At 38.9% G+C, this 25,812-nt stretch overlaps 2 protein-coding genes across 4 annotated transcripts in view; both read left to right on the top strand.

Annotated features, from left to right (window-relative positions):
* Positions 1 to 23,901, top strand: part of pdlim5b (PDZ and LIM domain 5b) — a 35,527-nt gene extending 11,626 nt beyond the window's left edge. For 2 of the 3 annotated variants that reach the window (XM_017435754.3, XM_017435753.3), the window contains exons 3-13: positions 6,159 to 6,310; positions 14,757 to 14,790; positions 15,094 to 15,602; positions 18,019 to 18,173; positions 18,257 to 18,284; positions 20,062 to 20,225; positions 21,472 to 21,652; positions 21,774 to 21,954; positions 22,372 to 22,492; positions 22,585 to 22,700; positions 22,797 to 23,901. In XM_017435754.3, coding sequence (XP_017291243.1) covers positions 6,159 to 6,310; positions 14,757 to 14,790; positions 15,094 to 15,602; positions 18,019 to 18,173; positions 18,257 to 18,284; positions 20,062 to 20,225; positions 21,472 to 21,652; positions 21,774 to 21,954; positions 22,372 to 22,492; positions 22,585 to 22,700; positions 22,797 to 22,886 — 1,731 coding nt within the window. In that variant the 3' untranslated portion in view covers positions 22,887 to 23,901. Of the gene's footprint in view, positions 1 to 6,158; positions 6,311 to 14,756; positions 14,791 to 15,093; positions 15,603 to 16,363; positions 16,387 to 18,018; positions 18,174 to 18,256; positions 18,285 to 20,061; positions 20,226 to 21,471; positions 21,653 to 21,773; positions 21,955 to 22,371; positions 22,493 to 22,584; positions 22,701 to 22,796 lie in introns of all 3 variants that reach the window. The other variant, XM_017435756.3, reaches the window with a different exon arrangement.
* A 623-nt stretch (positions 23,902 to 24,524) lies between these two features.
* Positions 24,525 to 25,812, top strand: part of bmpr1bb (bone morphogenetic protein receptor, type IBb) — a 68,077-nt gene continuing 66,789 nt past the window's right edge. Inside the window, exon 1 of the mRNA XM_017435752.3 lies at positions 24,525 to 24,695. The gene's annotated coding sequence lies outside the window, so the exon portion shown is untranslated. The remainder of the gene's footprint in view (positions 24,696 to 25,812) is intronic.

The raw sequence follows: 25,812 nt of genomic DNA, 5'->3' as shown, positions 1-25,812 counted from the left end.
TCCACTGCTTTGATCTAACTTTACGCATGCTCTTCACTCACCACTTATTATTCTTCCCAGACATTTTTCTGAAACCCTTTAAATCCAGAAGTCGAGAAGCTGCCCAGAAGTGCAGTTTAATTTCCTCTCTGCAGACTTGACAGACTTCTATAAACCACTTTGAGAAATGGCTACAGTCCTTCCTAAGCTATAGCCGCTCGAAGTGTTTGCATTTCTGTTCAAAATCATACTTTCTAATGAATAAAAACAGTTTGAAGGGGATCTCAAAGGATCACTGAATTGGCTGCATGTTCGGGGAGTTTAAGTAAGAAGAATATATTTAAACTTACATGAAGACCGTTGCTGAACTGTCGGGGAAAATCTGCTTGCTCTACTTTTGACATTAACATTCAGTTTAAAATAAATTCATGTCCTTGAATGAAGACCACTCCTGCTGCTGTCTGGCATTGAGTATAACTACTGGTTGAGTCTGGGTGCAGAAAAAAAAAAAAAATGAAAGCAAGCTGTGAAAAAACATACCCTGCATTTTAGGAAACCACACAGACAGATAGGTTGTGGTCTGTGCTGCTTAGCTGAGAAGTGGCTGGCTTTTTAAAAAGCCATCTGTTGCATTTAAAACTGAATTTAATTCAAGCTGGACATAAAATGATTTAAAGTTCATAAGTTTTATTTTTTTTTAATAATGCTTGTGCGTCAAAGCAGGCTCCTGGAGATGTGTCCAGGTTGCATATGGATTTAGTAGAAGCTGGTATCTGCGGTAGGAGTCTGATCCCAGTATGATTGGTTTGTGACTGTCTGTCTCTGGAAACAGATGCCTCAGTACAACCTGTCTCCCATGTATAATATGGCAGAGCAGTAAAGAGTAAGTACCCGTTCACTTGATTTTAATTTCGATCACTAACACATTTTGGGATGAAACACTTAAAAAAATGAAAAATTTTCCTTCACTTTTGTCCCGTGTACTAAAATTCCTATGTATCCTGTTCATTTATTGGCACCATCAGCTGTTCCACTCAGTCAGTTTTATAGCTTGAGCTTGAACCTGTACTTTTTTAGTCATCATCTGCCATAAGAACTGCGCATAACTGTTGATGCATTAGTTTTACAACAGTTTGGTTTAAGTGCTTTACAAAGTAACTTGTATTTTTTATTACTTTGAAACATTAAAAAAAGGAAATGGTGTGTCACATACACACTGTGGCAAGATCCAGTTAATAAGGCAGTTAGAGACTTGTCACCATCATCTTGCCATTAGCTGAAGAATAATTTAAAATATCCAAGTCAAAACCACAAAAGTGAGTAGCACCAACCACCGATGCTGGTAGAAACCAGTACCAGATATCACTTTAGAGCTCAAGCCCCACAGGTTTAAAAAGCTTTTCCTATCTTTTGGCTCAGCAGGGTGAACCAGCTGGCTTTGTTCCTGACCTGACTGAAGAGCATTTGGTATTCAGCGCAGGTTTGGTATTTCTCTTAAGTGGTTTTGTTTGCGTCGTCATGGCAATTTGACTAAGAGCTCCTTTTAAGATTTTCCTGGCATCTCTGTTGGCATCAGATCTAGCTGCCAGATTAATGTCGTAAAAGAGAGGGGTCAAACCATGACAACCATTCATCCACCTCTGTTCATGTTCTTAATTGGGATGTTTGGTTGTGAGAAGAAAAAGAACAGCTTTTTGGTTCCGTTCCCAACAACCCTGCGTTTCTGTTCAACACACTTTCACTTGCCAGCTTATCACATGCTAACTATTAATCCAGAGCTACTGATGTCATATTTTGCACTTTACAGATATTTTTCAGCCTGCAGAGTAGTCCTCTAAATCTGTCCAACAGTCTCTCACTCTGTGGCTGCTAGTACAGGTTTCAGCCCTCCTTAACAAAGAAGGTAACAAATAAAAGAGCAGGACTGAATGAATGAAAATGTCTCAAAAATCAATTTTGACTGCATAAAATGCAAAACATTGACCTATCAGTCGATTTCTCTTTCCTTTTTCAGCTACTGTCATGGAAAATATGCTTTCTGCTATGTTTAGGCCCATGAACTACTTGGTTAGGTGAAGAGAAAAACAAAATGTTTGAGTTAAAAGGTACACTTTACACTAGTGAACCAGGCATGTCGACTAAATTCTAATGTTCTCTCTGTTGTTTAGGGTCTGCTGTTGGGATCTTATTGGTTTATTGAAGTATTATTGGAGGTAGTGGCAGATAGTGCACCACAAAATACAAGTCTGTCTTGTTTTTTCCTCTTTGATCACTTTTTGTAGATGTAAATGCTTAAAAAAGAGCCCCACAAAAAATTGCTTCACTTCTTCATGTACTTAAGTTAAAGAGGCTCAGAAATTTGAAAACCATTACTTATTTGTTGCCGTATGTCTACTTTGAAAAACTGTAAAGATGTGTCCCATGAAATGTTTTTTTGTTCTTGCCAACCTGCTGCTGTGGTTTTAAGCTGATGAAAGTAATCCTGTAGAGTTTGTAAAACTGATCACTTTTATAGAACGAAGTATAAAAAGCTTCTAAACTTCAGGATTCATTGGGATCCACAATTTTCCTTTTGTTTTCTAAATCACACAGTTACACACGGAGCTGTATCTTAATATGTTCACACTAGGCAACAATATAATGACACAGTGAGAGTGGGTGAGTCTGGTTTGCCTTGCATGTTTGTGATGACAAAATGTCAAACCTAAGACATGTCCATATAAGGTCCTCCCATCTTACTCTATCCTATGCTGACATGACTTGCATCTCTCTGGTTTTCCAACTCTCACCATGAGACATTTCCTGTAACATGACTTCTGAGATGAGAAACAACCACAGCCCTTTTTTTCCTACTTCATACTTATACTAAAAGCAGGAAGTTGCCAATGACCAGCCTAGGAGTTGATTAGTATCCTTATAATGAAGCAGTATGACGTTAAATTATCACACAGGCTAAAAGAGATGAATAGTATTGATAATAGAAGTGATTTTTTTTCTTCAAAGGGTGTTTCACTAAGTTTGAAATATGTATTTTCAGTGTTCAGATTAAATAACTAGGTTTTTAAGTGAACATTTAAATTTGAATGCTCTTTAGTTTGCTAATCTGAACTTTTTTTTACTTGTGATGCCATGAGTCTTGAAAGTTATGTTTCTAATAATACACAGATTACTACATTCACAGCACTACAGTCAAAGAACCAATCATTATTAGTAGCTCCGCAGCAGTAAAATCACCAGCGTGGAAAGAAAAACCACAAAACGGCAGCCTCACCAATCTGCAGCTACATTCCCACTCATGTAAACACAGTTGGACAGATACTCTTACTCATTTGGAAAGCATAATCACAAACTCCTCTGATGGTCATTTTTTAAAAAAAAAATCTAAATTATTTGGCAGCAAAAACTGAAACCATAACATATTTGAATGATATGCATTAAGTCATGTGATGCAGCTGAAAAGAATCCAGTTGCTCTCTGGACAGAACTCTAGGCGCACAGCCGAGGTTGCTGTTTATTACTTATCTGCTCCTTGTCACGAGTGTCTCTGACCTCTTGATTTGTATTTATAGATGGCACATGCCAGGGATTCTTACTCAGCATCTATTTGTTTTGTGTCCACATGAGAAAGACGGCATTTGAGTGAAAGGAACTTGGATTTACAAAGTGCTCTTTGTTCACTGTGGACTAAAGCCTCAACCACTCTGAACCACATTTAATTTTTTGAGAATTGGACCCTCTAATTTCTTCATGTCTTGAAATGCTACTACTATGAGTGTTAAGGGAATTGTCATGTAGAACTAAGCAGGATTGTCTGGCACTAATTAAGGTCAAACACCTTGTTTGAAACATGACTATAAAGTATTTGTTAATAATCTATTAAAAGGTACCAACAAATCAGTCCATACTATTTTAGCAGATTTTTTTTTTTGTAAAATAACAAAAAAAGGCAGTTTCAGTGAGCTGCAAGGCCCCCAACAAATTATCATCTGCATAAAAACCCTCTTAAGCAGCTTTTCTGTTGATCTGTTAAGAGCCGTTTAGTGTGAGTGAGAGGCAGATGATTATTCTAGTGCTCCTAAAACCACTCCATTGCACTGAATAGCATTTTAGTTGCTTTATTGAACGTACAAAAGTCAGAAGGAGTAAATGCTGTCAGGTGTGTCACACATTCAGCTGCAGCTCATGTCTGTGCGCAGCGAGCACCGGGCCTTTTGTGAGGACTGCTTGGCATGTGACCGCACTACAGACGTCCGAGACGCTGGTATGCATGCATCGGTCTCAGCTTTGCGCTCTGCACTTCCTGCCACTCATCCAGTTGTAAACGAGGGAAGGGGAAGACCCGACTCCAGAAAAATGTGGCAGCCACTGCCACCAGCGCAGTCACTTCCTCATTCCTTCTTCTTCTCCTTTCCATTCTTTTCCTCTATTTGGTTGCGATTAAGGTAAACACTCCGGGACAATGGCTGCACTTAAGCGTTCCCTAACCTGAATGCATTCTTCAGCAGTGAGGAAAGCAGATATTTCTTGTTTGTTTTTTCTGTCTGTTTTAGTTTTGGTTTACTTAAATAGCTTTGTGCGGGACTAAAGGAAACATTGAAGATGACGGATAAAAGAAATTTGCAAAATTGGACTTTAGATGTAAAACAGATTTTTTTTTCTTCTTTTTTAAAAAAATTTAAATGTAAAGTTTTACTAAATTCAACTCTTGCCTGTGCAGACATAATAAAGTCTTTTTCATGGAATAATGTTGTCACTCTATTGAAAAATGGATAGATCTGATTGTAGACTATATAAGGTAATGAGCACAGAGTTGTTTTGTCAGCCAGTAGGAGAGTACAGGTGTTAAGAGCGTGCTGAATGATTGATGGGGTGTGTACGGATTTACATAATCACTGATTTGTCATCACACTTGGGAAAGGACCGTCCCGTCATCGTGGTTTTTATTACGTCATTCTCTGTGTTGAATACAAGTCTCAGCCAGGCGGAAAACGAAGGAAGACCTGATTAACTGCAGCCAGCCTGAACTTTCACTTCTTTTTATTAGACGGTTTAAAAGAGCTCGCTGCTGCTCTCATAATCACAACCACCCGGCACGGCTTGGTTCTTCTTTGGCTTTAAAACAAAAATAAATAAAAATTCTGTCACACGTACTTAAATTACGAGCTTCTCACTTTTTATTTCCTTTGGAAGATGTACAAAATCCCTCACGACTGCTGACAGATAAATTGTATTGTTATCAACAGTGTGATAGTAACTGGTTGAAATAAATTCATCCCATTAAATGCAGTGATTAAGTGTCATTTATTTAAAATGTGTTTCAACATGTGGACATTTGATCTTGTTCAAGAAAAGTTTATTTTAAGTTTTTACTTTAATGTAGTAGGCCGATATTCACATGTTCAGTGTTTATTTTTGGAGTTTAAGGCACAAAAATCTGCTGTTGGAGTACAATGGCTGTGCACACTGCAGGATTTATCACTTATCATGACCTTAGATGACCTGTTCTATACCCTGTCTTTATAATTTGGACAGTATTGTGGAGTATTAGAATGTGTGTACTGTAGTAAAAAAATAAGTGGCTGTCTGGTATGCTCTCTCAGGACAAGAAGAGGTGGAGCCATACAGGTTCAGTTTTTAGAAGAAAAGCTCCTTTCAGCGCCACAATAACTGATTAATCAACGGACAAATGGACCCGGAACTGCTTCGGTCCAAAACTCTGAATATTTTTCACAGATCAGCCAAAGAGTTTTATAAAAAAAAATGTTACCCTCTAAAACCACGTGGTATTCATTTGTTGTCTGTTGTCATTTGTTAATGTGAAATTTTGCCCTTTTTATAGGGCAAATTGTTTTGGCAAACGTGGACTCCTTTTCCACAAATGCTTTGATGTTAATGCGAGGGGAATAAGATGCTTGTCTTTCTGATAAGCCCGGCTTAAGACAGGAAATGGAAAAGAGATCACAGTGCTCGGCGATTGCAAGAAATGAGTCAGCAGAACATGAACGCGCCGCAATTTCTGTGGAATGACTTGGTCAAATGTGACAAATGTGAAAAGTGATTCAGCCCCTGAAGAATGAAAATGCAGCTGTGTGTAATAAATTAATTTAACATGTCTTGATTTATATGAACAGTCTTTTATCATCAATGTACTTCAATGTATTTTTGTTCCATCATTGCAGCTGACTGACGGGGGCAAGGCAGTCAAAGCTGGGATGAGCATCGGAGACATCATCCTTTCTATAAGTGGGATTTCCACAGAACGCATGAATCACCTTGAGGCCCAGAACAAGATTAAGGCCTGCACAGGCAACCTCAGCCTGACTCTACAGAGGTAAATGTTACATCAGTGAAATGTCTGTAACACTATTACGCCCAGATCCTCTAGGGTTGTTTTTTTAAAGCGCACTTTTCATCAGTTTTCTTCATATTTCCCATCTTCTGAAATTTTCCTACTTGTTGTTGCATTGAAGCTTGTCAAGCTAAGTGATTATTAGAAAACAAAACGACATAGGCGGCATAAAAAGGTTGTATAAATTTATATTTTAGCCAGAAATGCTGAGCTGTTGATGGATCAGTATTGGGCAGGTAGTGAGAGGTCCATGGGAGGGGAGTGACAGAAAGCTGCTGTTGCAGGCAGAGTGAGTGCAGGAGAAGTAGAAGCTGAGGAGCAGTCAAACAGGATGAAAAAAGAGAAATTTAAGTTGAAGAGATCCCTGAATGGACAAGAGGCGAAAACACAAGAGAGAACAAAAGAGAGAGCATTGAGCTGGTGTGTTGAGTAATACATTTGGAAAGAAAAGGTGCACAGGTTTACACCCACATTATGTTCCACACAACAATACTGAGAAGAAACATGTACAGGCGTGACATACACAGAAAACACAAGTAAAGGAAAACTGGTGGGATTCAAGGAAATGGAGAAATAACCCAGAGCATTGTCCTAAATCCTGTCAGCTTAGGCAGAACATAGAGTTTAATTGTACTGTTTTGTTATTTTTTCTGTCTTTTAAAAGTCTTTGTCAGTTTAAGACTTATAAAGACCAGCTTTTTCTAATTTAAATAGTTTTACATTTCTGCCACAGCAGATTCTGAGCTTTTTAAAGACGAGTAAATTTGATGTTTCTTGCACAGGAAAATTCGTTCCACCATCATGTCATCATGTATCATGTACAGAAAACTGTCTGTAATGGCATGGAGTCAAATTTACAGGAATACGTGTTGGGAAAAGTGAAAAAACAAAAAACAGGAGGAGTTTGGAGAAAATGTTGTCTTCATAATGGTCTTGTCAAAAACAAAAAAACACGAACAGGATTTTTTTAAAGCCACTGTAATACATTTTAATCACCACACATTGGAGACACAAAGAACCATCTTAATTCTAGGCTGTTACAGAAAAAGTTGTAACTAATGGTCTCCACATGTTCTTCTTTATGTGTGTGAATCTAAATCTGATCACGCTGCTTCTCTATTCTACACATTAACCAAAGGTCTAATATTCTAAAACCTGTTAAGATCATTAAATCTCAAGTGTAGCTCTAAAAAAACCTCTTTTGTTGGATCAACGGTAGTCCGTTACGAATCAGCCTCAGATGTTGTTATACTTGACAAAAACAGGTGCCTCTTGTAAAATGACAAACAGAAAGAAATAATAAATAATGTACAACAATACATTAGAAATGGCAAACAAGTAGTCACCTATTTTTACCCGTAAGATAAAAAACTGACAGATTCAGGTGAAGTATTGGGCAGCCATTATTTCAGAGAATGAAGAGCAGCTCTCGTTTGTCAGACGGAGACAAATGGAAGCGAAGCACGCACACTTTCTAAGCTGTAAAACATGTTGACGGCAAAACTCAGTCTCTTTTGGTCATCCTGACATTCCATCTCCACATCAAAGCAGAAAGGAGTCTGTTTGCTTCGGTCGTGGGAACACCATCTGAAAATGGTCCCGTTCTCCAGCTGTAGATAATCTAGTTTGTTTGGGTAATGGATGCACAATGAAACCTCTAACATTTTGGTCGCATAACACATGTAAACTACAACTAAACCACCCAAGAAACAACAAATGTTTTCTTCTTACAAATGGTACCTAATTGTAGTCTGTTTTGCTCACGGCGTCAGTTTAAGAAACTGGTTTGTGCATGGAACCATCATATAGTTTCTAGAAAATTTAGTTTGTTTAATTGTGTAGATGCATAAAATTTGAATTTAGACATTTGCTCTTTATTTAGATTATTTGTAAATGGTATTACAATTAAGGAGGAAGTTAAGTCTTTATGAAATCAACAAAGTCACACGGTTTTAAAAATAAATAAAAAGAAATAAGAGCTACTTCTCTAAGTTCTGATTTCTATGCACTTTTCTTTAACAGCTCATTTCCAGGATCTAAAACTCCACTTTTCCTTTTTTGTCTTCAGATTTGACTTATGGTTTTGATGTTCACCGAGAGGACTGTTGACATTTAGAACAGCACTACATGAGCCTTAAGAGATGATTAATGTGACATTTTCGCCCCATTATGTCATTTTGCTCTGGTTTAGATTCCTCAAGCACTTCCTTAAAAAGACACTTAGACATCCAAACCATCTGGAGGAGGAGCATGAAAACATTTGAGCGAAAAGAGACGTCGTCCAATCTCATGTTTATTTAGCGAGTGCTTGGAAATGTGTTGAAATAAGCTTCAGGTGCCCACGCATGCTCTTTTTTTATTTGAAGCAATTTTCCAATCAAATTTAGATTAGGAAAAGTATGACTGTAATGTCAAGCATGGCGAAATCTGCAGCCCTTTTTAAATTATGGTTTGCATATACTTTCATTATAACAACTACCCTAAAATGGACTCTTGCCAATTCATTCGATTCGCCTTTGTCGAGGATAAACATGTTCTTATCAAAGAGGAAATGAACTGTGGAAGTACACTCCTTATCCTCCTGCCATTCCATTATTCCAAGAAGTTCCTAAAAAACAGTTGACATGTTGAGTCTGGATGACAGAAGCCTTTATATAGTTGTTTTCTGACAGAAAGTAGCTGAGGTCACAGAGATTTAAGCTAAAATGGTGTCCTGTTTACTAAAAAGCACAACATAATAGTAAGTATTACCAATAATGGGGAAAGTAATTTTTAATCTCGCTGTCTGGCTGTTGGTTTCAGGCTTGTTTGCTCAGACTTTACATCACAGCTCTGTGTATTTCCACACACAGAGGTCACGCCTCCAGCAACACTTGCTGTGTGCAGGACAATAAAACCGTTTGGTCAACATGTTTTCTGCTTATGACATTCATAGGGGCCATCAGAAAACATCCAGCAACCAGCATCTCAATACAGGAAGTATGAGGCAGAAGAAGTACAACAGAAACAATAAAATACCCACATTGATATATTAACCAATAGGCATGAAAAGGGCTGAGTACATGGTTAGCATTTAAAGAGGTAATATTCTCAATTTTAAAAGCCGTTTTAAGAAGCGCTCATGACAGAGGTATTCTAAATTCACTGTTATTGTAAAAAAATACACCAATGAGAATTAATAAGTGAAAATTGTTAGGTATACCACAAACTGAGAAATACTAGAAGAAGAATAAAAACACTCATGTGGTGCAGACCAACAAAGAACCCGAACGACCACTCAGGAGGGAGGGGAGGGAAGGGAGGGAGTGTGGTTTGCTTGTGAGTTTGGCTCGCAAAAAAAAAAAAGAGCAACTCAATGTAGTTTAAAAACTTTTAACTCTACACTTTTTAGCTTAAATGGACAGAGCTTTTTACATGACTGTAAAAATACCCTTAAACAGCAAAAATGAAATAATAAAAATATATATATATATATATATATATTTTCTGTCACCCCCTTTAAAAAAATAGGATTTACACTTTAAAATAGTACATATTATAAATACATAAACAGCTTTGAAACAACATAGTTAAGAGATTAAGGAACCATTTTAATAGTGACAGAGAATTTTCACATTATAGGTGTTTCTGGAGTTTTGGTCTTTTTGACTTTTTTCCTCTTTCCATGTATTTTGAATGCAAGTGAAATTACGCAGAAATGCTTAAAAGATCATTTTATATCCAGGGTTGTTTCTTTTCAATCAAGCTCATAAACCGAACGTACTTGTTTTCTAACTTTTCCATCTGTTCGCGAACGGCAAGTTGGTTTATGCCGTGAATGATTTTTGTTCAGATATCAAGGGAATCTTGTTGAGCTGCTGCTCAGTCACCAGAAGGCTGTGGGAAGCAGCTGTAGGAAAGTATGATAATTGATGTTTGTTTATTGTCATTGAAACATGAGCAGAGTGCAATGAAACACCCCATCTGAGAGGATGTGGCTGTGGTCTTCTAGCTCTAGAACCTCAAAGATGATAAAGATCAACACAGCCAACGTTCAGATTCAACCACAATATTTTCTTTTATGTGAAATCTTTTGGGAGATACGAACTGTGTAACAACTGGGTTTGTGCATTTGTCTCCTGCGCAGATGATTTGGTTTTTGAATGGTTTTCTTTGGGGTTTTACCAGCTCAAAAGACATCATTTCATCAGTGGAAATGGAATACATCAAACATGACAGTTTTCTCCTTCTTAAATACTTATTTCTTTTTTGATTATGCAGCTTTGAACTTGCTCAGGACTGTTTTATATTAGGAAGAGATTCAGCTGTAATAATATTGTTAAATGTTGCAATGAATGATATCTGTTGTAGTTAACCTCCTCCATCTTTCTTTCTCTTCTGTCATTATTATATTCACAACACTCTGTTGTTTTAACGTTTTAGCCATTTGAACTGGGTGTGAGCACTCAGGGTCCATCTGACCTGCTAAACATATTATTGTCAGGAGGACTTGGACTATAATAGTCTACATCTAAGCAGTCCTTTTTATAGTATTGGTGTTGCACACAGTGATTCTGCAATAACAAGAAATTATTAATAGGTTGTGAGGCCGTACACTTGTTTGTTGAAAGTGTGGTTCAGTTGTACTCAGAAATCATAATTTGGAGTTCCAAGTCAAAAAAATGAACAGGAACCCACTTTAACCAGCCCAACCTCAAAATCTTATATGATTGACTTGCAGAGTAAAAGTTGTGATAACTGCAGTAATTTATATATTTTTTTTATTATTATTTTCACCTCTTTTTATTTGTAGTATCTCAGTAATGGTCACACACATATTCAACCACTATGAGTGTTTGAATGCAGAGAAATCCATTTTTATTTTCTTGTGTTGCTAATAGTAGTTAGCCTGGTCACCATACAACCATTAGCGAACCCTACTGGTTTCCCAACTTGCAACTGGAACACAATAAAGTCAAGGCTGACATCATTCACAGATCTTCTGACTTCTGAGGTAAATGGAACGCAGCAAAAATCTCAGACTTTAAACTGCTAGCTTGCTCTGGATTCAATCTGCAGCCCTTCTCATATATAGTCACAACCACTCGACACCCAACAAGCTATAGCTCTGCAGGGTGAACCAGAGGACAGTAACACAGCCCAGAACTCCCACTAATTCCTGGCTAGCTTAGTGTGGTGGGCCAAAGAGAAGGAAGAAACCATGTTGGGCCTTCTACATTGTTTGGATTTACATTTGAGACACATAAACTAAAAGGTAGTTTATTCTGTTGCGGTTACAGTGATTTACCCATATGAAAATCCACCAGAATGCTCTGTTTTCTTTTCTTTTTTTTAAACCTGCAGCTTGAACTGCTAAATGCATTTAAATGCAAATCAGAGTAGCTGGTTGTGCTCGTAGATAAAAGCACATGACTGGAATTAAATGTGCAGCAAGGAGCTGTTACTGTTTCGGGGAAACTGATGGCTCAATGCCTTCTATCAGTGCAACGCATGTGACTGCCGATATGGACGAGTGCACAGGGCTTCCACTCGACACGTGTGCACAAGCAATAAACATGCACACTGATCAACAAGCGTGTTATTGAAGTATCCAGGCAACTGACCGCGCCAGCATGCAGTCTGGTTACATACTGATCAGTGTTTACACCGGTGGAGCAAAGCGTGTTTCTGCTGTTGTTAGTACTTTTATAGTTGTAAATGTTTATGACACATACTCATCCTTATCTTCCAGTGTGTCCTATGGTAACTGTGACACACTCTTTTAATTTAACTCAAGCAAACATGGCTGCAAACCCCAGGAAATACAGCAGAAGACGGAGGTTACTGCAGCTCATTTAAACACGTTTCTATTATTTGTAGTGTTTGATATGAACATAGGGAAAGTAAAAGGAGATCGCTTTTTGTTTGCTTTGAAAAAGGATATTTAAGCTGGTAAGGCACAAGTATGTGCTGAGAAAACTGTCTTATTTGCCTCTCCATCATTCAGTCAACTGCCAGAATCCAGACTGTTTGTCTTGGCCGTCAAAGAGACACAGGCAGGGTGGAAATGCGTCAGTGCTTTGCCCTCAGGCTCCCTCCTCTTGTTAACCTCTTCTGACTCTTATACAGGAGGTGTGACAATATACGGTATGTGTGTGTGTGTGTCTGAGTGGCTACACAGAGCAACTCCAACATTTTTTTTTTCCTCCAAGCAGTCTTCTGCAGTCAAGTAATCTAATGCATCTCAAATTTATCAGATTTTTCTCCTTAAACTGAAAGGTCCAGGTTTTCAGGCTTATAGGCAGTTGTTGTAACTTGTAGATATCTGCTTCTTTGAATTTAGTAAGGTGAAGGATTCAGACATGTTGGGACTGAACGGTTTCTTCACCAGAGGCAGAGTTTTCTCTGCACCGTCTGTCATTCCTAAGATAATTTCCAAATACAAAAAAACTTAACAAAGTTATAATGATGGTTCAGATTTTTAAAGTGAGATTCTGAAGGTTGTGAATGATTAACCTGTTACCAGATGTAGATGGATTTAGTTTATTTATTAGTTTTTTTTTTAACGATTTCAGTTTGGAGAAATAAGGGTTTAATTTTTGATCGGTGCGGTGTTAAAAAACAAAGTGGATTGCTGCCATCTTAAAACAACTTTAATCCTAAATGTTTCATAAAACTTTAGATTACTACGAATGTTGCATTACTGTCCTCTGGTATTTAGCTAAATAACAGCCGCACTTCCAGTACAGCCAGGGTCACTTCTGGCAGCAATGATACAATATTTCTGCTTGATTAATTGTGTGACACAGGATTAATTAAGATGCTGTTAAGGTTTATTTAAAAAAAAAAGAAGAAAATTTTTTGGCTTTTCAGTCTGGTTAAAATTAAACTCTATTTCCCCAAATCGTCGTCTTTTTAAACCCCACTTCTTTTGCAACTTTCAACTATAAATTACTACCATTCCACTTACATTAGAAGCACAAAGGAACACAAATATACAATAGCACATCAAATCAAGCCTTCTTTTCTCCACAATTTCAGCTTTTTATGAAGTACTGAACTTTTCCAAATGGAGTTTAACTCCAGTTTTGTGAAGCGTTTATCCTATATGTTTATGATGTATAATTAGTCAGAATCACTCCGTTCTATGTGGTTTTTCTCATTACTTCTGCATTAGTTTTCACTAAACACAATTAAGTTGTGCTTCTAAACAGAAGTTGTTTCTGAACTAACGAGGAGTTTCTATGACAAACAGGTTTATTTTGTATTAATCCCAGTATACAGTTTTATTAATAAAATCTTATACTTGAACATCAGAAAGTAACACATTTCTGTGTGTTTATGACAGCAGAACAGAAGTGGGTCTGGCTCCACAGAGAGCAGGACAGCAGAGACCCAGAGCTGAGCAGATGTTCAGGGGACCACCCTGTCAACTATTTATTCAGTTTGCTCTGGGAAAACACACAAAGGCAATCCACCCAGCAGCCCCAGTCTGGGACGCTTATAGCCGATACATACTGCCTTATTATTAACTGGGATCGCTTCAAAAAGGGCCGTGCCGTTTGATCTCTGGCCCTTTTTGACTGTTTTCCCTGGCGCTGCGTGGTGTTTCTCCATAAGCAAATACAATGATACATTTGGGTGTCTCGCTGGAAAATAAGCGGGCTGTGTATTAGCTGTTAAGTGGAAAATTGTAAATGGAAGCATGGCTACAGATGACGGCAGCATCTGCCGCCGGGCGGGGCTGTTTAACAAGCTGGTTCTAGGCTCGGCTCGTGCACTTCAGCTCAGTCAGAAAGGAAACGTGAGAGTTTGTTGACCGGCAGAGACAGGAAGGGAGCCACGGGACGTACCATAGTGCCTGGACCTGAACCTGCCTCTTTTTTTTTTTTTTTTCCTCTTCCTTTTTGTTCTGGTTTGTTTTTAGAAGAAATGAGAAACACATCTGCATATTGAGACCAAAGAAATGATATTGTTTTCTCTCTGCATTTCAAGCTTTAGTGCTGCTTGGGGACTTTTCTGTTTAAAATGAAAGCGATTATAGTTTACATAAGAATCAAATTGGAAAAACTGCAGGAACCGCTGCTTGACGCATAATAAAACCATAAGGGAGATGAAAGTTTTGCTGGACGCACTTTCATTTTCTAGTTCTTCTCAAGAAAAAAGATAAGAAAGAAGAGGAGACACACAGGCTGTTCTTTTTTCTTCCACTGGATTTAAACATGTAGCAGCTGCTTTAGTCATGATTGTATGCTGTCCATCAACAGCAGTCCAGTATTTGGACTAGAAAAATGCAACGTTAAACTGTTGTTATTTGGAAGTTAATTAGTCCAGAAAACAGACTATACATTACATTTTGACAGCACCACCAGTTTGTAAATGTTGAACTGATTTTGTAAAGATGTTGTGTAAGCAGTAAGTTTTAATATTCTGTTTCTTGTCTTCACAGACCCTCCACCATCCCTAAAGATGAAGTGCACAAGGTAAATATTTATTTAAGACTGCATCAGACGCATCTGTTTGGCATTATAGTGTGTTTTGTTTTTAGCATGCTTCTGAAATCATGTCAAAAAAAGAAAAACTAGATTTGCATGTTTAAATGGCCCAAAAAGCTTTGGTTTAGAGCACCTTTTATGCTTATGTGGCACAAGCATAACTTTTATTTATCCTGCAGTGTGAGAACACGGTTTGTTTTGATTTGATTGTGCTGGTGTGAATTACAGTGCATGATTTTTTTTTTTTTTGTGGATTTGCTATTTGTGCATGTTGTCTTCACTGTCATCCAGGAAGAACCTCAGGAAATCATTAAGCCTGTGCCCATCACTCACCCTGCTCCAAGCACCGCTTTCACCAAGCCGCTAAGCCAGCCCAGTCCTGCGTACAACAAGACGGCTCGGCCGTTTGGGGGTGGTGGCAGCGGGGTCGCGGCTTCCTCCTCCCCGGCTGCTCCCAGGGTTGCCTCTATTCCCTCTGAGTTGTCAGCTTTCACCCCGGCTGCCCCCTCTCAGCCACCGCAGCCTCCGTTTCTGCTGAAGTCCGGCTCGGCTGCAGTAAATTCGGCTCCAAAGATCAGCCCCGGCCACTCCGCCTTCACCTCCCCGTCTGCATCCTCCGCCTCATCTAATTCCTCCTCCCCAGTCAAAGTGACAGCCCCTTCCTCCCATCCTAATGTCCCGCAGCCCTCCGTCTATAACACGCCTATCCACCTGTACTCCAATGCCACTGCTTCTGAAGTAGCTATGGGACAGAGGCGAGGGCTTTTGGAGAGCCAGGGCCTTTCAGAGCATGTTAATGGGTAGGTACCACTCACCCAACCCAGTATTTCTTACAGGGTGTAGTTCATCAAGGCAGAGAAATTTTGAAAGTTTTTGTGGTTTGGTCTGTCTGAAGCATTGTTACCTCAGGCCCCATTCCACCTTACCTCAAAAATATGCAAACAGAGAAACCACCCATTATCATCATCATCATCTTTTTTTATTCATGGCAGCTGGAGAGGGAGCATAATTTAGGCATCCTGATGCTACTGGTAGTAACTCACGTGCTTCCAGAGAACAACAACAGATATGCCTGTTACAATGATATCATTGCTGATGAAAGTTATTTGAGCTAATTATAACCCCTTTGTACAATTTTATGTATGAAATATGATGTCATATTTTCTTCAAGCTTTCCTCCTAGAGTTTTCATTTGTAGCCCCTCTTTTCTGGGGTTTACTAAAAGCACAGCAAAGTGCTTAAGTTATAATAAGACTGCATTTCAGTGAGCATCTTGTAATTTAAATTTAACTTAAGAGTAATTGTAAAGCTTAAGGCTTTCTGGGCCAATTTTGAATTTTAAATTCAGTAAAAACGCCACATTTAAGTGTGAAACCTTGGAGTGTATTTGTAAAAGCATGTGTGTGTGTGTTTGTCTCAAGCCGCATGCTTTCTGTGTTTTTTCTTTGTGCACATTCTCAGAGAAGGGGACATTTGGCTCATATTTCTTCTCTCAACTTGCTTTCTTTATTTCCCTATTCTGGCCTAAATTCTTTCCCCTGTACCCTTCCTTTGCCCGCAGGAGGACGCAGAGACGAGCACCAAGTTAGTGCCATGGTTGATAATAACATGGCTGCTGCTGTAGCTGTCTAACCATGTCTAATCATGTTCTAGCCTCCACGTCGCTCTCTGGTTTATGATTATTAAAGGCATGCTTCCATCTCTGCAAAGTCCTGCTCATCAACTAACATCAGCCACTTATTTTAGGATTCAAAGAAACCAGTAACTAATCAGTGCCTGAAACTGGGAGGGTGGGGGTCAGCTGGAAATGTTCAATCATAGTCTCAGAGCATCTGTTTGCCGTCGGTGTGTTTATAGTTCTGCAGCTGATCGGCTCACCTGCTGCTACTGTCGTTGTGTTTATGACAGCCTGTTCGAAATTGGCCAAGACCCGAGTGTTCTTTTTAAAGCTCTGATTGAACACATCACTCACCTAAACACTAATACACAATGAAAGTTGTTGCACTTACTTGAATTCTTCACATTTGCCTGAATTAATGTTAAACTGTGCATGTAAGCACTCAAAAGAAAGATTCCTTTCTTGGACCAGCAAATATTTTTGGAGGAAAAAAAATTAAGGTTTATGCTGAAAGAGCATTACTGCCATCTTGTGGCGCAGCTCTGACTCACACACACTGACTGATTTAAATAAACCACTATTGTAGTATTTCTAACTATTATGCTTTTATACTTTTATTACCAGGGTAACCTTTACAATTAGTCCTAATGAGTCACAGTTGTTTTTATGCATAGGCATAAAAAAAACAGCTGTCACTTTGTGTTTTGAGCACTTTGTGTGACTGTAAATTGGAAGCGGTTCAGTTTTTGTGCATTATCCCTCACAACCATTCTCATTGCTCATCTGCAGAACTCCACCTCCAGCTAGACCCAGGAGGTAAATGTAAAGTCAAACTTCTGCACAGTCCTGATGTGTAGCCATAAGCTTCACCTTTTGGTTTTATTTGAACTGAATGTCGAGCACTCGTAGCACAAAATGTAAATTTATTATATAAACTGCATGTATGCTCTGTAAAACGTGCCGTTTTTCAGATCTATAAACTTGTAATTTGGCACAATTTTAGACCAAGTGGAGGAAAACACAATAGAAACACACAACAATGGAGAAAAAAATGATTGAACTATATTCTTTGATGTATTACTGATGACAGCCAAACTTTTAGAGGAATAAATTTCATAAATGAAAAGCAACTGATGAGTTGGCTTTACAGAACTAAGACTTCTCACAGAAAATTGTTGCAGCAATGTTTCACTGGATTTGTTTTTGGAAAGCAAATTACATCATTCTATAAGGATTTTGGCTACATTTTATGTGGAAACAAAAAGAAACTTCATAGCATTTATTTATTAATTTGTTTTTTGAGGTTTGTAAAACCAGACCAGGGTGTGCAGCTGTGAATTTAAGTAGTTTTGTATACTTTTTAAAAGATAAAACAACAGATTGACAATATTCCAGAAGGGGATGTGCCAGTTAGAGTTGGTGTGTGTGTATCACAATGAATAAGAACAGTGTTCTTCTGGTTTTACGTTGGTCTTTTTGTTCTAACTTAAATGTTTTTTTTTAATAACAACTGTGATGATCTCGTTATAATACCTGCTGAAAACACAAAGTTTTTGTCACGATAATAATATAAATTAATGGATTTTCTGGCCGTACAGGAAAGCTGGTATGGAGCCTGAGAATAATTCGTCCCCCATGAGTGACGCCAGCAAGAAGCGTCTGATTGAGGACACGGAGGACTGGCACCCGCGGACCGGCACCTCCCAGTCCCGCTCCTTCCGCATCCTTGCCCAGATGACTGGAACTGAGAACGGTGCGTCCCAAACCCCCGTCAGGTTTAAGACGAGTCATTTATTCTTCATTTTATCACATCTTCTTTTTTTTTAACTGTTGCAGAACAAACACCAGAGAACGATGGAAAGAAGTAAGTGGTTTGTGGTTTTTTTTTTCATATGAAGTGTTTGACCTTGTTCTTTGTGCTTTCATCTTCATATTGCATTTAAGTTATCCATTTAGTTTTAACAGTATTTTTGCTATCTCATTTATAGGAGATTCAGTTTTAGAATTGGCTCCTCAAATATTCTCATTCACTTTAGGGAGCCTTTTTTTTCCTTTCTTCATTTATTTCTCTGTTTACTCCTGTGCATTCTTTCACTTTGTTTCTCCTATCCTAACTGCCTTCTTTTCCCCCCTCCTTTTTTCTCTTCCTTTTTATTCTGTCTTCTTGTGCAAATCAGAGTGAACAAGTTGGACCCAGAAGTTATAGGACACAAGTACAACAAGCTGAGAGACTGGCACCACGATGTTTCAGCTCGAGTGTTAAATGTGCAGTAAAACAGCTTGAGTTTGTCTCGTTCTTCTTTTGATTTTGACCGTAGTTGACTTTTCGTACCAGTACTTCTGTAGTTTGGCCAACCCAAGTCTTTTTGTTTGAATGTCCACTTCTAAAACAACAAGATGGCAGACTCTGCTGGGCACATTGTAATAAGATGTATTTTATCTGATAACATTTAAATACTTTTTGTAAATTAGATGTATGCATGAAAGCAAATGTATACTAATATATGTAGAAAAGGAAATTATACAGATGTTTGCTATTTTGCAGCACATTGTTTCAATCTGAGCCTCCACTTTTCTCTGTAATCTTTGTTTTTCTGAGCTTATCTATCTTTTCCTTTTTGCTGGTTTTACCTCAATAAACTGCCTTTACTGCTTTTACTTTGCTCTCCATCTTTTATTTCTTCTTTTTGTCTTATCCTAATGGTTAGAAAATGTCTTTGGCTTTTTTAAAAAAAAAAGATCACTATCAAACAAAATAATTCAATCAAAGGTTGTCATTTTCTTTGCACTTTACACACATTTTAACTAGACAGCGTGTTTCTTTTCATCTTTAAATTACTGTAAGTTTGAACGGAAGCCTACAACAGACTGGATAAAAAGAAATCTCGCCAATAAAAGATACACATTTTATTCAGATTCTTGCTGTATGGTCATAATGTTTAATGAGACAAATTAACCAGGCTGTGATTTTTGGTTGCATATTTGTAATTATGATCAAACATCTCTTTAGTGGTTAGTTGCTTGATTCTGGGAACATAAAGGCTGCTTTCAAAAAGAATTAGATAGGCTATATATTTAGACGTTTCAGCTTTAAAGGAAAAGTTGGTAAATCTTACATTTTTCATGCAGTATAGAAAGACTTGTGCTGCTCAGTTTTTTCTTGACTTGAGGGAAGCATAGTGTCTCTGTTGCTCCGGTTTCAGTTAAGTAAAGATAATAATCATTAAATAAGACCATTACAGTTTATGGTTTGGTGTTTTGAGTGCTGCTAAATGTTGAAGCTGAAGAAGGAGGGGGACTTGCATGTACAGCAGAGTCTGTGGTATCATCTCTGGTGATTGTTCCCTTGTGCCGCTGATAGTGAAACCTCATGCACGCTGGGTGTATCCGTGCGCAAAAAAAGCTTTTTACTCTTTTTGCCTGCAGCAGAACAACCAATCTGCACCAGGCAGTCTGTATTTATTTATTAATTTCCACCATCACTGCGAGATTTCATTACTGTTTACAAGCTTCAGGAATCCATCTGTGCAGCTTGATGGTAAATTATTAGTCAGAGACAGAACAACATTACTGACATAGAGCATTTACAAGGGTGTGTGTGACTGTGTTTTGATTTATACGAAGTGTTTTTTTTCTCCTAGTGAGGCAACTGATAAAGCTGTTTCCACTGTGCACACATCGCCTGCAGCAAAAACGTTTTCCAAATCTGCAGTGGCACCAAGCATCGGTAATGTTGTCCCTGCTTCTGCATATAAGAGTCCTGGAGCCCAGAACAAACCCTCCTACCAGCCCGGACCTCCGTCAGGTAGGCCACTGTACATCCTCACCTGTGTTGTCCTCGCTACGTGTTGTTTCCTCCTTCAGCCTACAGAGGGCAGCAAACTCTTATCAAATCTGTAAAACTCAACTATAATATTTATAATGGCTTTAATACCTGGCTCTAAACCGTATAAGGTTATAGGCTCAATTAAAAACTAGAGGTATTTGCTTAATGAGCTCAGATTGTTGTTTTTTCTTGAGGTTCCCTTTAGACGAATGGATCGTTAAAGTGCGAAATATGGACTTTATTTTGTGTGAAAGCTGCTCATGAAACACAGCAATCCCTTACCACGAGACCTCGGTCCACTTAGTGTAAACATTTACTGGAAGGCTTCTGTCATTATTAGTAATTCTACGAGGAACTAAAGTATGCCCTCACACATGAACGGATACTCTGTGTACCCTGACACATTTCTCTCAAGAAATGCCACAGAAAGCTGCGGAGGACACAGTCGCTCTCTGTTGGCTGATTTATCAGATTAACACACACTTGAGTTCAAGTAAACAAGCATGGATCTCATGGAGGAGCGGGGTGATTAAGTGGAATGTGCAGGGCCTCAACTTGTTTGTTCATTTATTCACCCCCAAAAATGCATTAAATTTGGGGAATTTACTCATAAGTACCCATTTAAAGACGCAACTGAGCACTAAAGCACTAAATCTAAGAGGAGTTGTGTGTTTGGAGTTCCTGAGTTGGGCAGACTGTAAACCTTCAAAAATCACCAGTTACACAGCACGATCTTTTAGCGTGTACTGAAGCTCCTTTAGACATATTTTACAACATTTCAACTTTTACTTTGAGTTTGAAAGATTTTCATTCATAACTTCTGTGTGTTGCATTGATTTGATTTTATCACATCTGATGTTTAATACATTCACAAAACTGAAAAGCACCAAATTTATGTTTCACATGTATTTGTTTAATTCATTTTATTGGCACTGTAAGCAACCATTTAAGGTACTATTTCTTTGTGTGACTTGTACTTTAAACTAAAACTGAGTATTAGATAAGTTTTTTTATCACAAAATAAAGTAAGAAATATAATATAAAGACATACGTTCTCTTTTTTTTAGAAACTCCAAGAAATAAATAGTTTTTACAACTATTGCAAAAAGTTACAATTACAGTAATCATCCAGGCATTTGTGTTTTGTCTATTTAGTTGATTTATTGTAGTGTAGCTTTGCCACCTAGTTTCATTTGGACATTTGCTCATTATTTTACTTCTTCAGGTCCTCCTAAGGTGGGCGCAGGTCCTTCGTTTGGAAAAGTTTCCAGTCCTGCTGTAAAAGGAGCGGACCGTCCCACTCCGCAGCCTCACCCAGAGGACCTGAACTCCCTGGTGCAGCGTGCCGAGCACATCCCAGCTGGTACCCGCACCCCGATGTGCTGCAAGTGCAACAAAGTCATCAGGTACGTCCGGGGAGGGGGAACCCCATTTACAATAAAAGCTCTGATGCAAGGAAATACTTTCACTGACTAAAGGATTCAAAAAGCGTGATCAGAATCTCCGTCCCTCACATGTTAACACTAGAGGCCCGTTCCTCGTGGCCATGGGCATGTCGTGGCACCCTGAGGAATTCAACTGCTCTCACTGCCACTCCTCCCTGGGAGAACGGGGATTCGTGGAAGAGAATAACCAGGTGTACTGCGTGCGATGCTACGAGCAGTTCTTCGCTCCGACCTGCGCCAGCTGCCAGCAGAAGATTCTCGGGGTGGGTTTGAAAACCTGAGATTTTGTTCACTGCATTTGTGTCTGCCAGATTTTATTACCTAAAATTATATGGGGTGGAAAAAAATGGTCTGTTCCTGTGCATTTGACTTTATGTGCATGAAACTTCTATCTTTAATTTAATCCTATGGTTAAATGTAGAATAAGCTTGGATTGTTTGCTATGTAGAAGCTGATGTACATCTGGTAACACTAACTGACAAGGGTCCGCAAAAATCCACCTACTTTTAATTGATGATTATAAGAAAACATCATTAACCTCTTAAATTTTTATATTTTAAGTATTTTACATTTATTAAAACAGATATTAGCTTATTACAATTAATCAGTAAATACACTCTGCCTTCAAACTGTGTAACAGTAATAAAGTGGGACTTGTTTTTGGTCCATTTTCCTTGCAGGAAATCATGAATGCCCTGAAACAGACCTGGCATGTGTCTTGTTTTGTCTGCGCCGCCTGCCAGCAGCCAATCAGGGGCAACACGTTCCACATGGAGGATGGGCGGCCATACTGTGAAAGAGGTACAGAGGAAAGCGGCGAACGCAGAACCGGGGGCGAAAACCGTTTATTTATGCAAACAGACCAACATTTCGCTAACGCACTGTTCAAACAGATTACTACGCCATGTTTGGAACCAACTGCCACGGCTGCGACTTCCCCATCGAGGCAGGAGACAAGTTCCTGGATGCTCTGGGATTCACCTGGCATGACACCTGTTTTGTGTGTGCGGTGGGTCCTGTCAACGGTTTCACTTGGTAACACAAGTGTAAATACTTCTTGTGCTGTTTGACTAAAAACACTTCATCTGTTCGCCTCTCTCTGCAGGTCTGTTCCGCTAGTCTGGAAGGTCAGCCGTTCTTTTCCAAAAAAGACAAGCCTCTGTGCAAGAAACATGCCCACTCTGTCAACATCTGATCTCAACTTTTATAAATCTAAGTAAAATAGGACACCATTGTCAGTTTGCAGGATTGTAATGGATGCAAAACATTTTCCAAGATAAAGGATATAGATTTTGTTAGGATAACAGCTGATTAAACGTGCTGCTGTAAGCTGTTAGTAGTTGTGCGAGCAGATTTTAATACACATTTTGGGATTGGGCTTTTTCCTCCTGTTAGAGGTGTGTCGAGATCTTCGTTTGTGTCCAGCACAGAAGAGGAGAGCTTACTGCAGTGACCTACTGAACCCCCTCAGGGGGGGTCACATTTTAGAAATTACTTTGGTGTGAAAAGCTTTGCCTTGTATTTGTGAAAACCAGTGCAAAATTTGGAATTCCAGATTATTTAACAATAACAAAAGAAATCCTATTTATAAGTAAGCAAGGATCCCGTTGTTTGGAAACAAAAAAGGAATTTTTTTTAGATTATTATTATTTATTTATTTTTTTTGTTTAAAAGTTACTTGGTTTGTAATTGTTCCAACTAGATGAACACAGTAATTTTTATAGGTGTGCACATTGTACTTGTTTGTCCTGTTATTGTCAATGCCTTAAGAAAGTTTGTTTGAAAAAGCTCAGCAATGACTAAAAACATCAAGTATTAGCACGTGGTTTGGTTTAGTTTGATCTACTGTATATAGCTTAAAATAATAATCAATGGGCAGATAAACGGTTTTCAGCTATCTTCTTGTATTAATATGCTTTTTTTTTCTTTAAACAAATAATTTTTCACACTGAGAAAAACAAACCCTCCATTCTGACATGCCATAATCCTCCCTTCAGGGCTTTTGTGAGGATTTTAATGGGATTAGCTCAATAAAGACAAAGGAATTTTAATATATACCTGCAGAAGTTGAGTGTTTTTTTCTTTTAAATTTATTTCGCAAAGTCTCAATATTTAAAAAGTAGAACATAAGAAATCTCAGTCAGTTTACCATAATTTTTCCTTCTTTTAAAAAAAAAACCCTGAAAACATTAAAGGTACTCACTGCAATCCTACCACGTGTGTTTGTTTATGTACAAAAAGTGACTGAAAACAGGCCAACGGTGACATCTGTGAAGAATTCAGTCATATTTCCACCTAAACGCCCTTGTCGTTCTATGCTCTCAGATAAAACTCAGCCTAATGTGGGGCAACTGTGCGACTCGAGCTTCTATTTGATTCTCTAACTGTTCAGTTCAGGGGCTGTGTTTACACTGAGTGCATACCCGCATTTCAGGACAGCATGTCAATATATCTGGATAACTACTGAAGTAAACGTTTTCAAACTGCCCCATTTGATATAGCTCAGCATAACGTTTTTATGTTTTATTTTGCAGCTCGCAGTGAGTAACTTTTAAAAGGAAGCTTCTTGTGTTGTGTAATATTTTGGCTGTGCATTTTGAGAAGTAGCATGGCTGGTTATGAGTAGCTGTCAGTAATAAGGGGAAAAAAATAAAGTGTCAAGCTTAAGGTTTGTGCAATACATGAACTTTGTGCCCCTACATTCACTACTTGTACAAGTTTTCCCTTATAACTCTGCTTTAGTGGCTACACTCGGGGTTTAGAGATGGATTTATTAGCTCATTTATTGCTGAACAACCTTCACGTGCGCTTCTGCAAGACGACGGAGGTGGGAGCTGTGCGCGCGTGCGCCGTGGGGGGTGCGGGGCACGCGAGCGCGCATAGCGTAGTAGTCCACACGTTTGGAGACTCTGCCACAAAAAACAGGGGAGACGCTGACTAATTAAAAGAAATGAAACCAGAGAGGAGCTGAAGCCGAGGCGAACCGGAAGCGGGGAAGGAGACGGTAAGGAGGCACGCGCGCAGTTTGGGGCAGCGGGTGAAGTTGGGAGCAGAAGCAGAAAGCTCCGGGAGTTGGTTAGTTTTCCGCGCCGCTCATTAGGATCCAGCTGAATCTGGAGGCTGCAGCTGCGGCTGCGGGCTGCGGGCTGCAGTCAGGAGGATCATCGCTCCTGATATCAGAGAGCTGCGTGAACTGGCGTTAGGATACCACGAGTTTAACATTGGTTTAATCTTTCAGCGACACTGGCAGAAATATAACAAGTGATGATTGTCTGCATGTAATGAGTCAAACACAAAATAACAGACGCGGTATTTGTTATGACATACAGTCTACACCCATGGTTATCAAAGTTTGGTATTAACTTTCCAAATTAAATACAATCATTGTTATGTCATGAAGACCGGTCAAAACAAACAAACAAACAAGAAAAACCTAAAGTACGGAACCCCGTAAGGAATAAATTCAAGCAGAATAGTTTTAGTTTTGCAATAGTTTTATGTACAGGAATGGTTCTCCTTAAGCATACAGTGTTCTCATGCAGATTCCTCAAGCTGCATTTAATAGTATGTGTTTGTTTATGATAAATACATGTTTCATTCTCCAGTTCCTGCTGTCTGGATGTGTTACCCACACATTTCTTTAAGAAGGTTTTGCCGTCATTGCTAATGATTTGATCCAAATAGTGAACTCATCGCTGTCTTCAGGTGTTTTCCCCCAGGCTTTGAAAACAGCAGTTCTGTTTCATTCCTTCCTGACTGCCAGTGGCAGTAAACAAAGTGGATATGTCTCCTCGCGCTCCGCGCAGGTCGAGAATTAATGTAAACGAAGTCACGCACGTGACACGTAGCTCACCTGGGGTGCTTCTATAAATAGCACGTGTGAGGCTACGTTCGGCCTCTTTGTTCTTCTCGCGGTCGACCTGGCGTGCTTCGCAGGTTGATTTGCTCCATAAGTCCGTTTCTTCGGTACTTATTGCAGGGATAAGGAGGTACACGTTGGTGTACGGTAAGGCGTCATCCTGCCTGTGACTTTTTGTCGGAGTGCTCGTGGAGCCCTCTAAGGCGGTGGGTGACACGTCTCAATTGTTTGTTTGCTTATTGTAGCAGGAAAGCGGCGGGGG

The sequence above is a fragment of the Kryptolebias marmoratus genome, linkage group LG14 (assembly GCF_001649575.2).
Source record: "Kryptolebias marmoratus isolate JLee-2015 linkage group LG14, ASM164957v2, whole genome shotgun sequence".
Lineage (NCBI taxonomy): Eukaryota > Metazoa > Chordata > Actinopteri > Cyprinodontiformes > Rivulidae > Kryptolebias > Kryptolebias marmoratus.
This window is presented reverse-complemented; position numbering and strand designations above follow the sequence as displayed.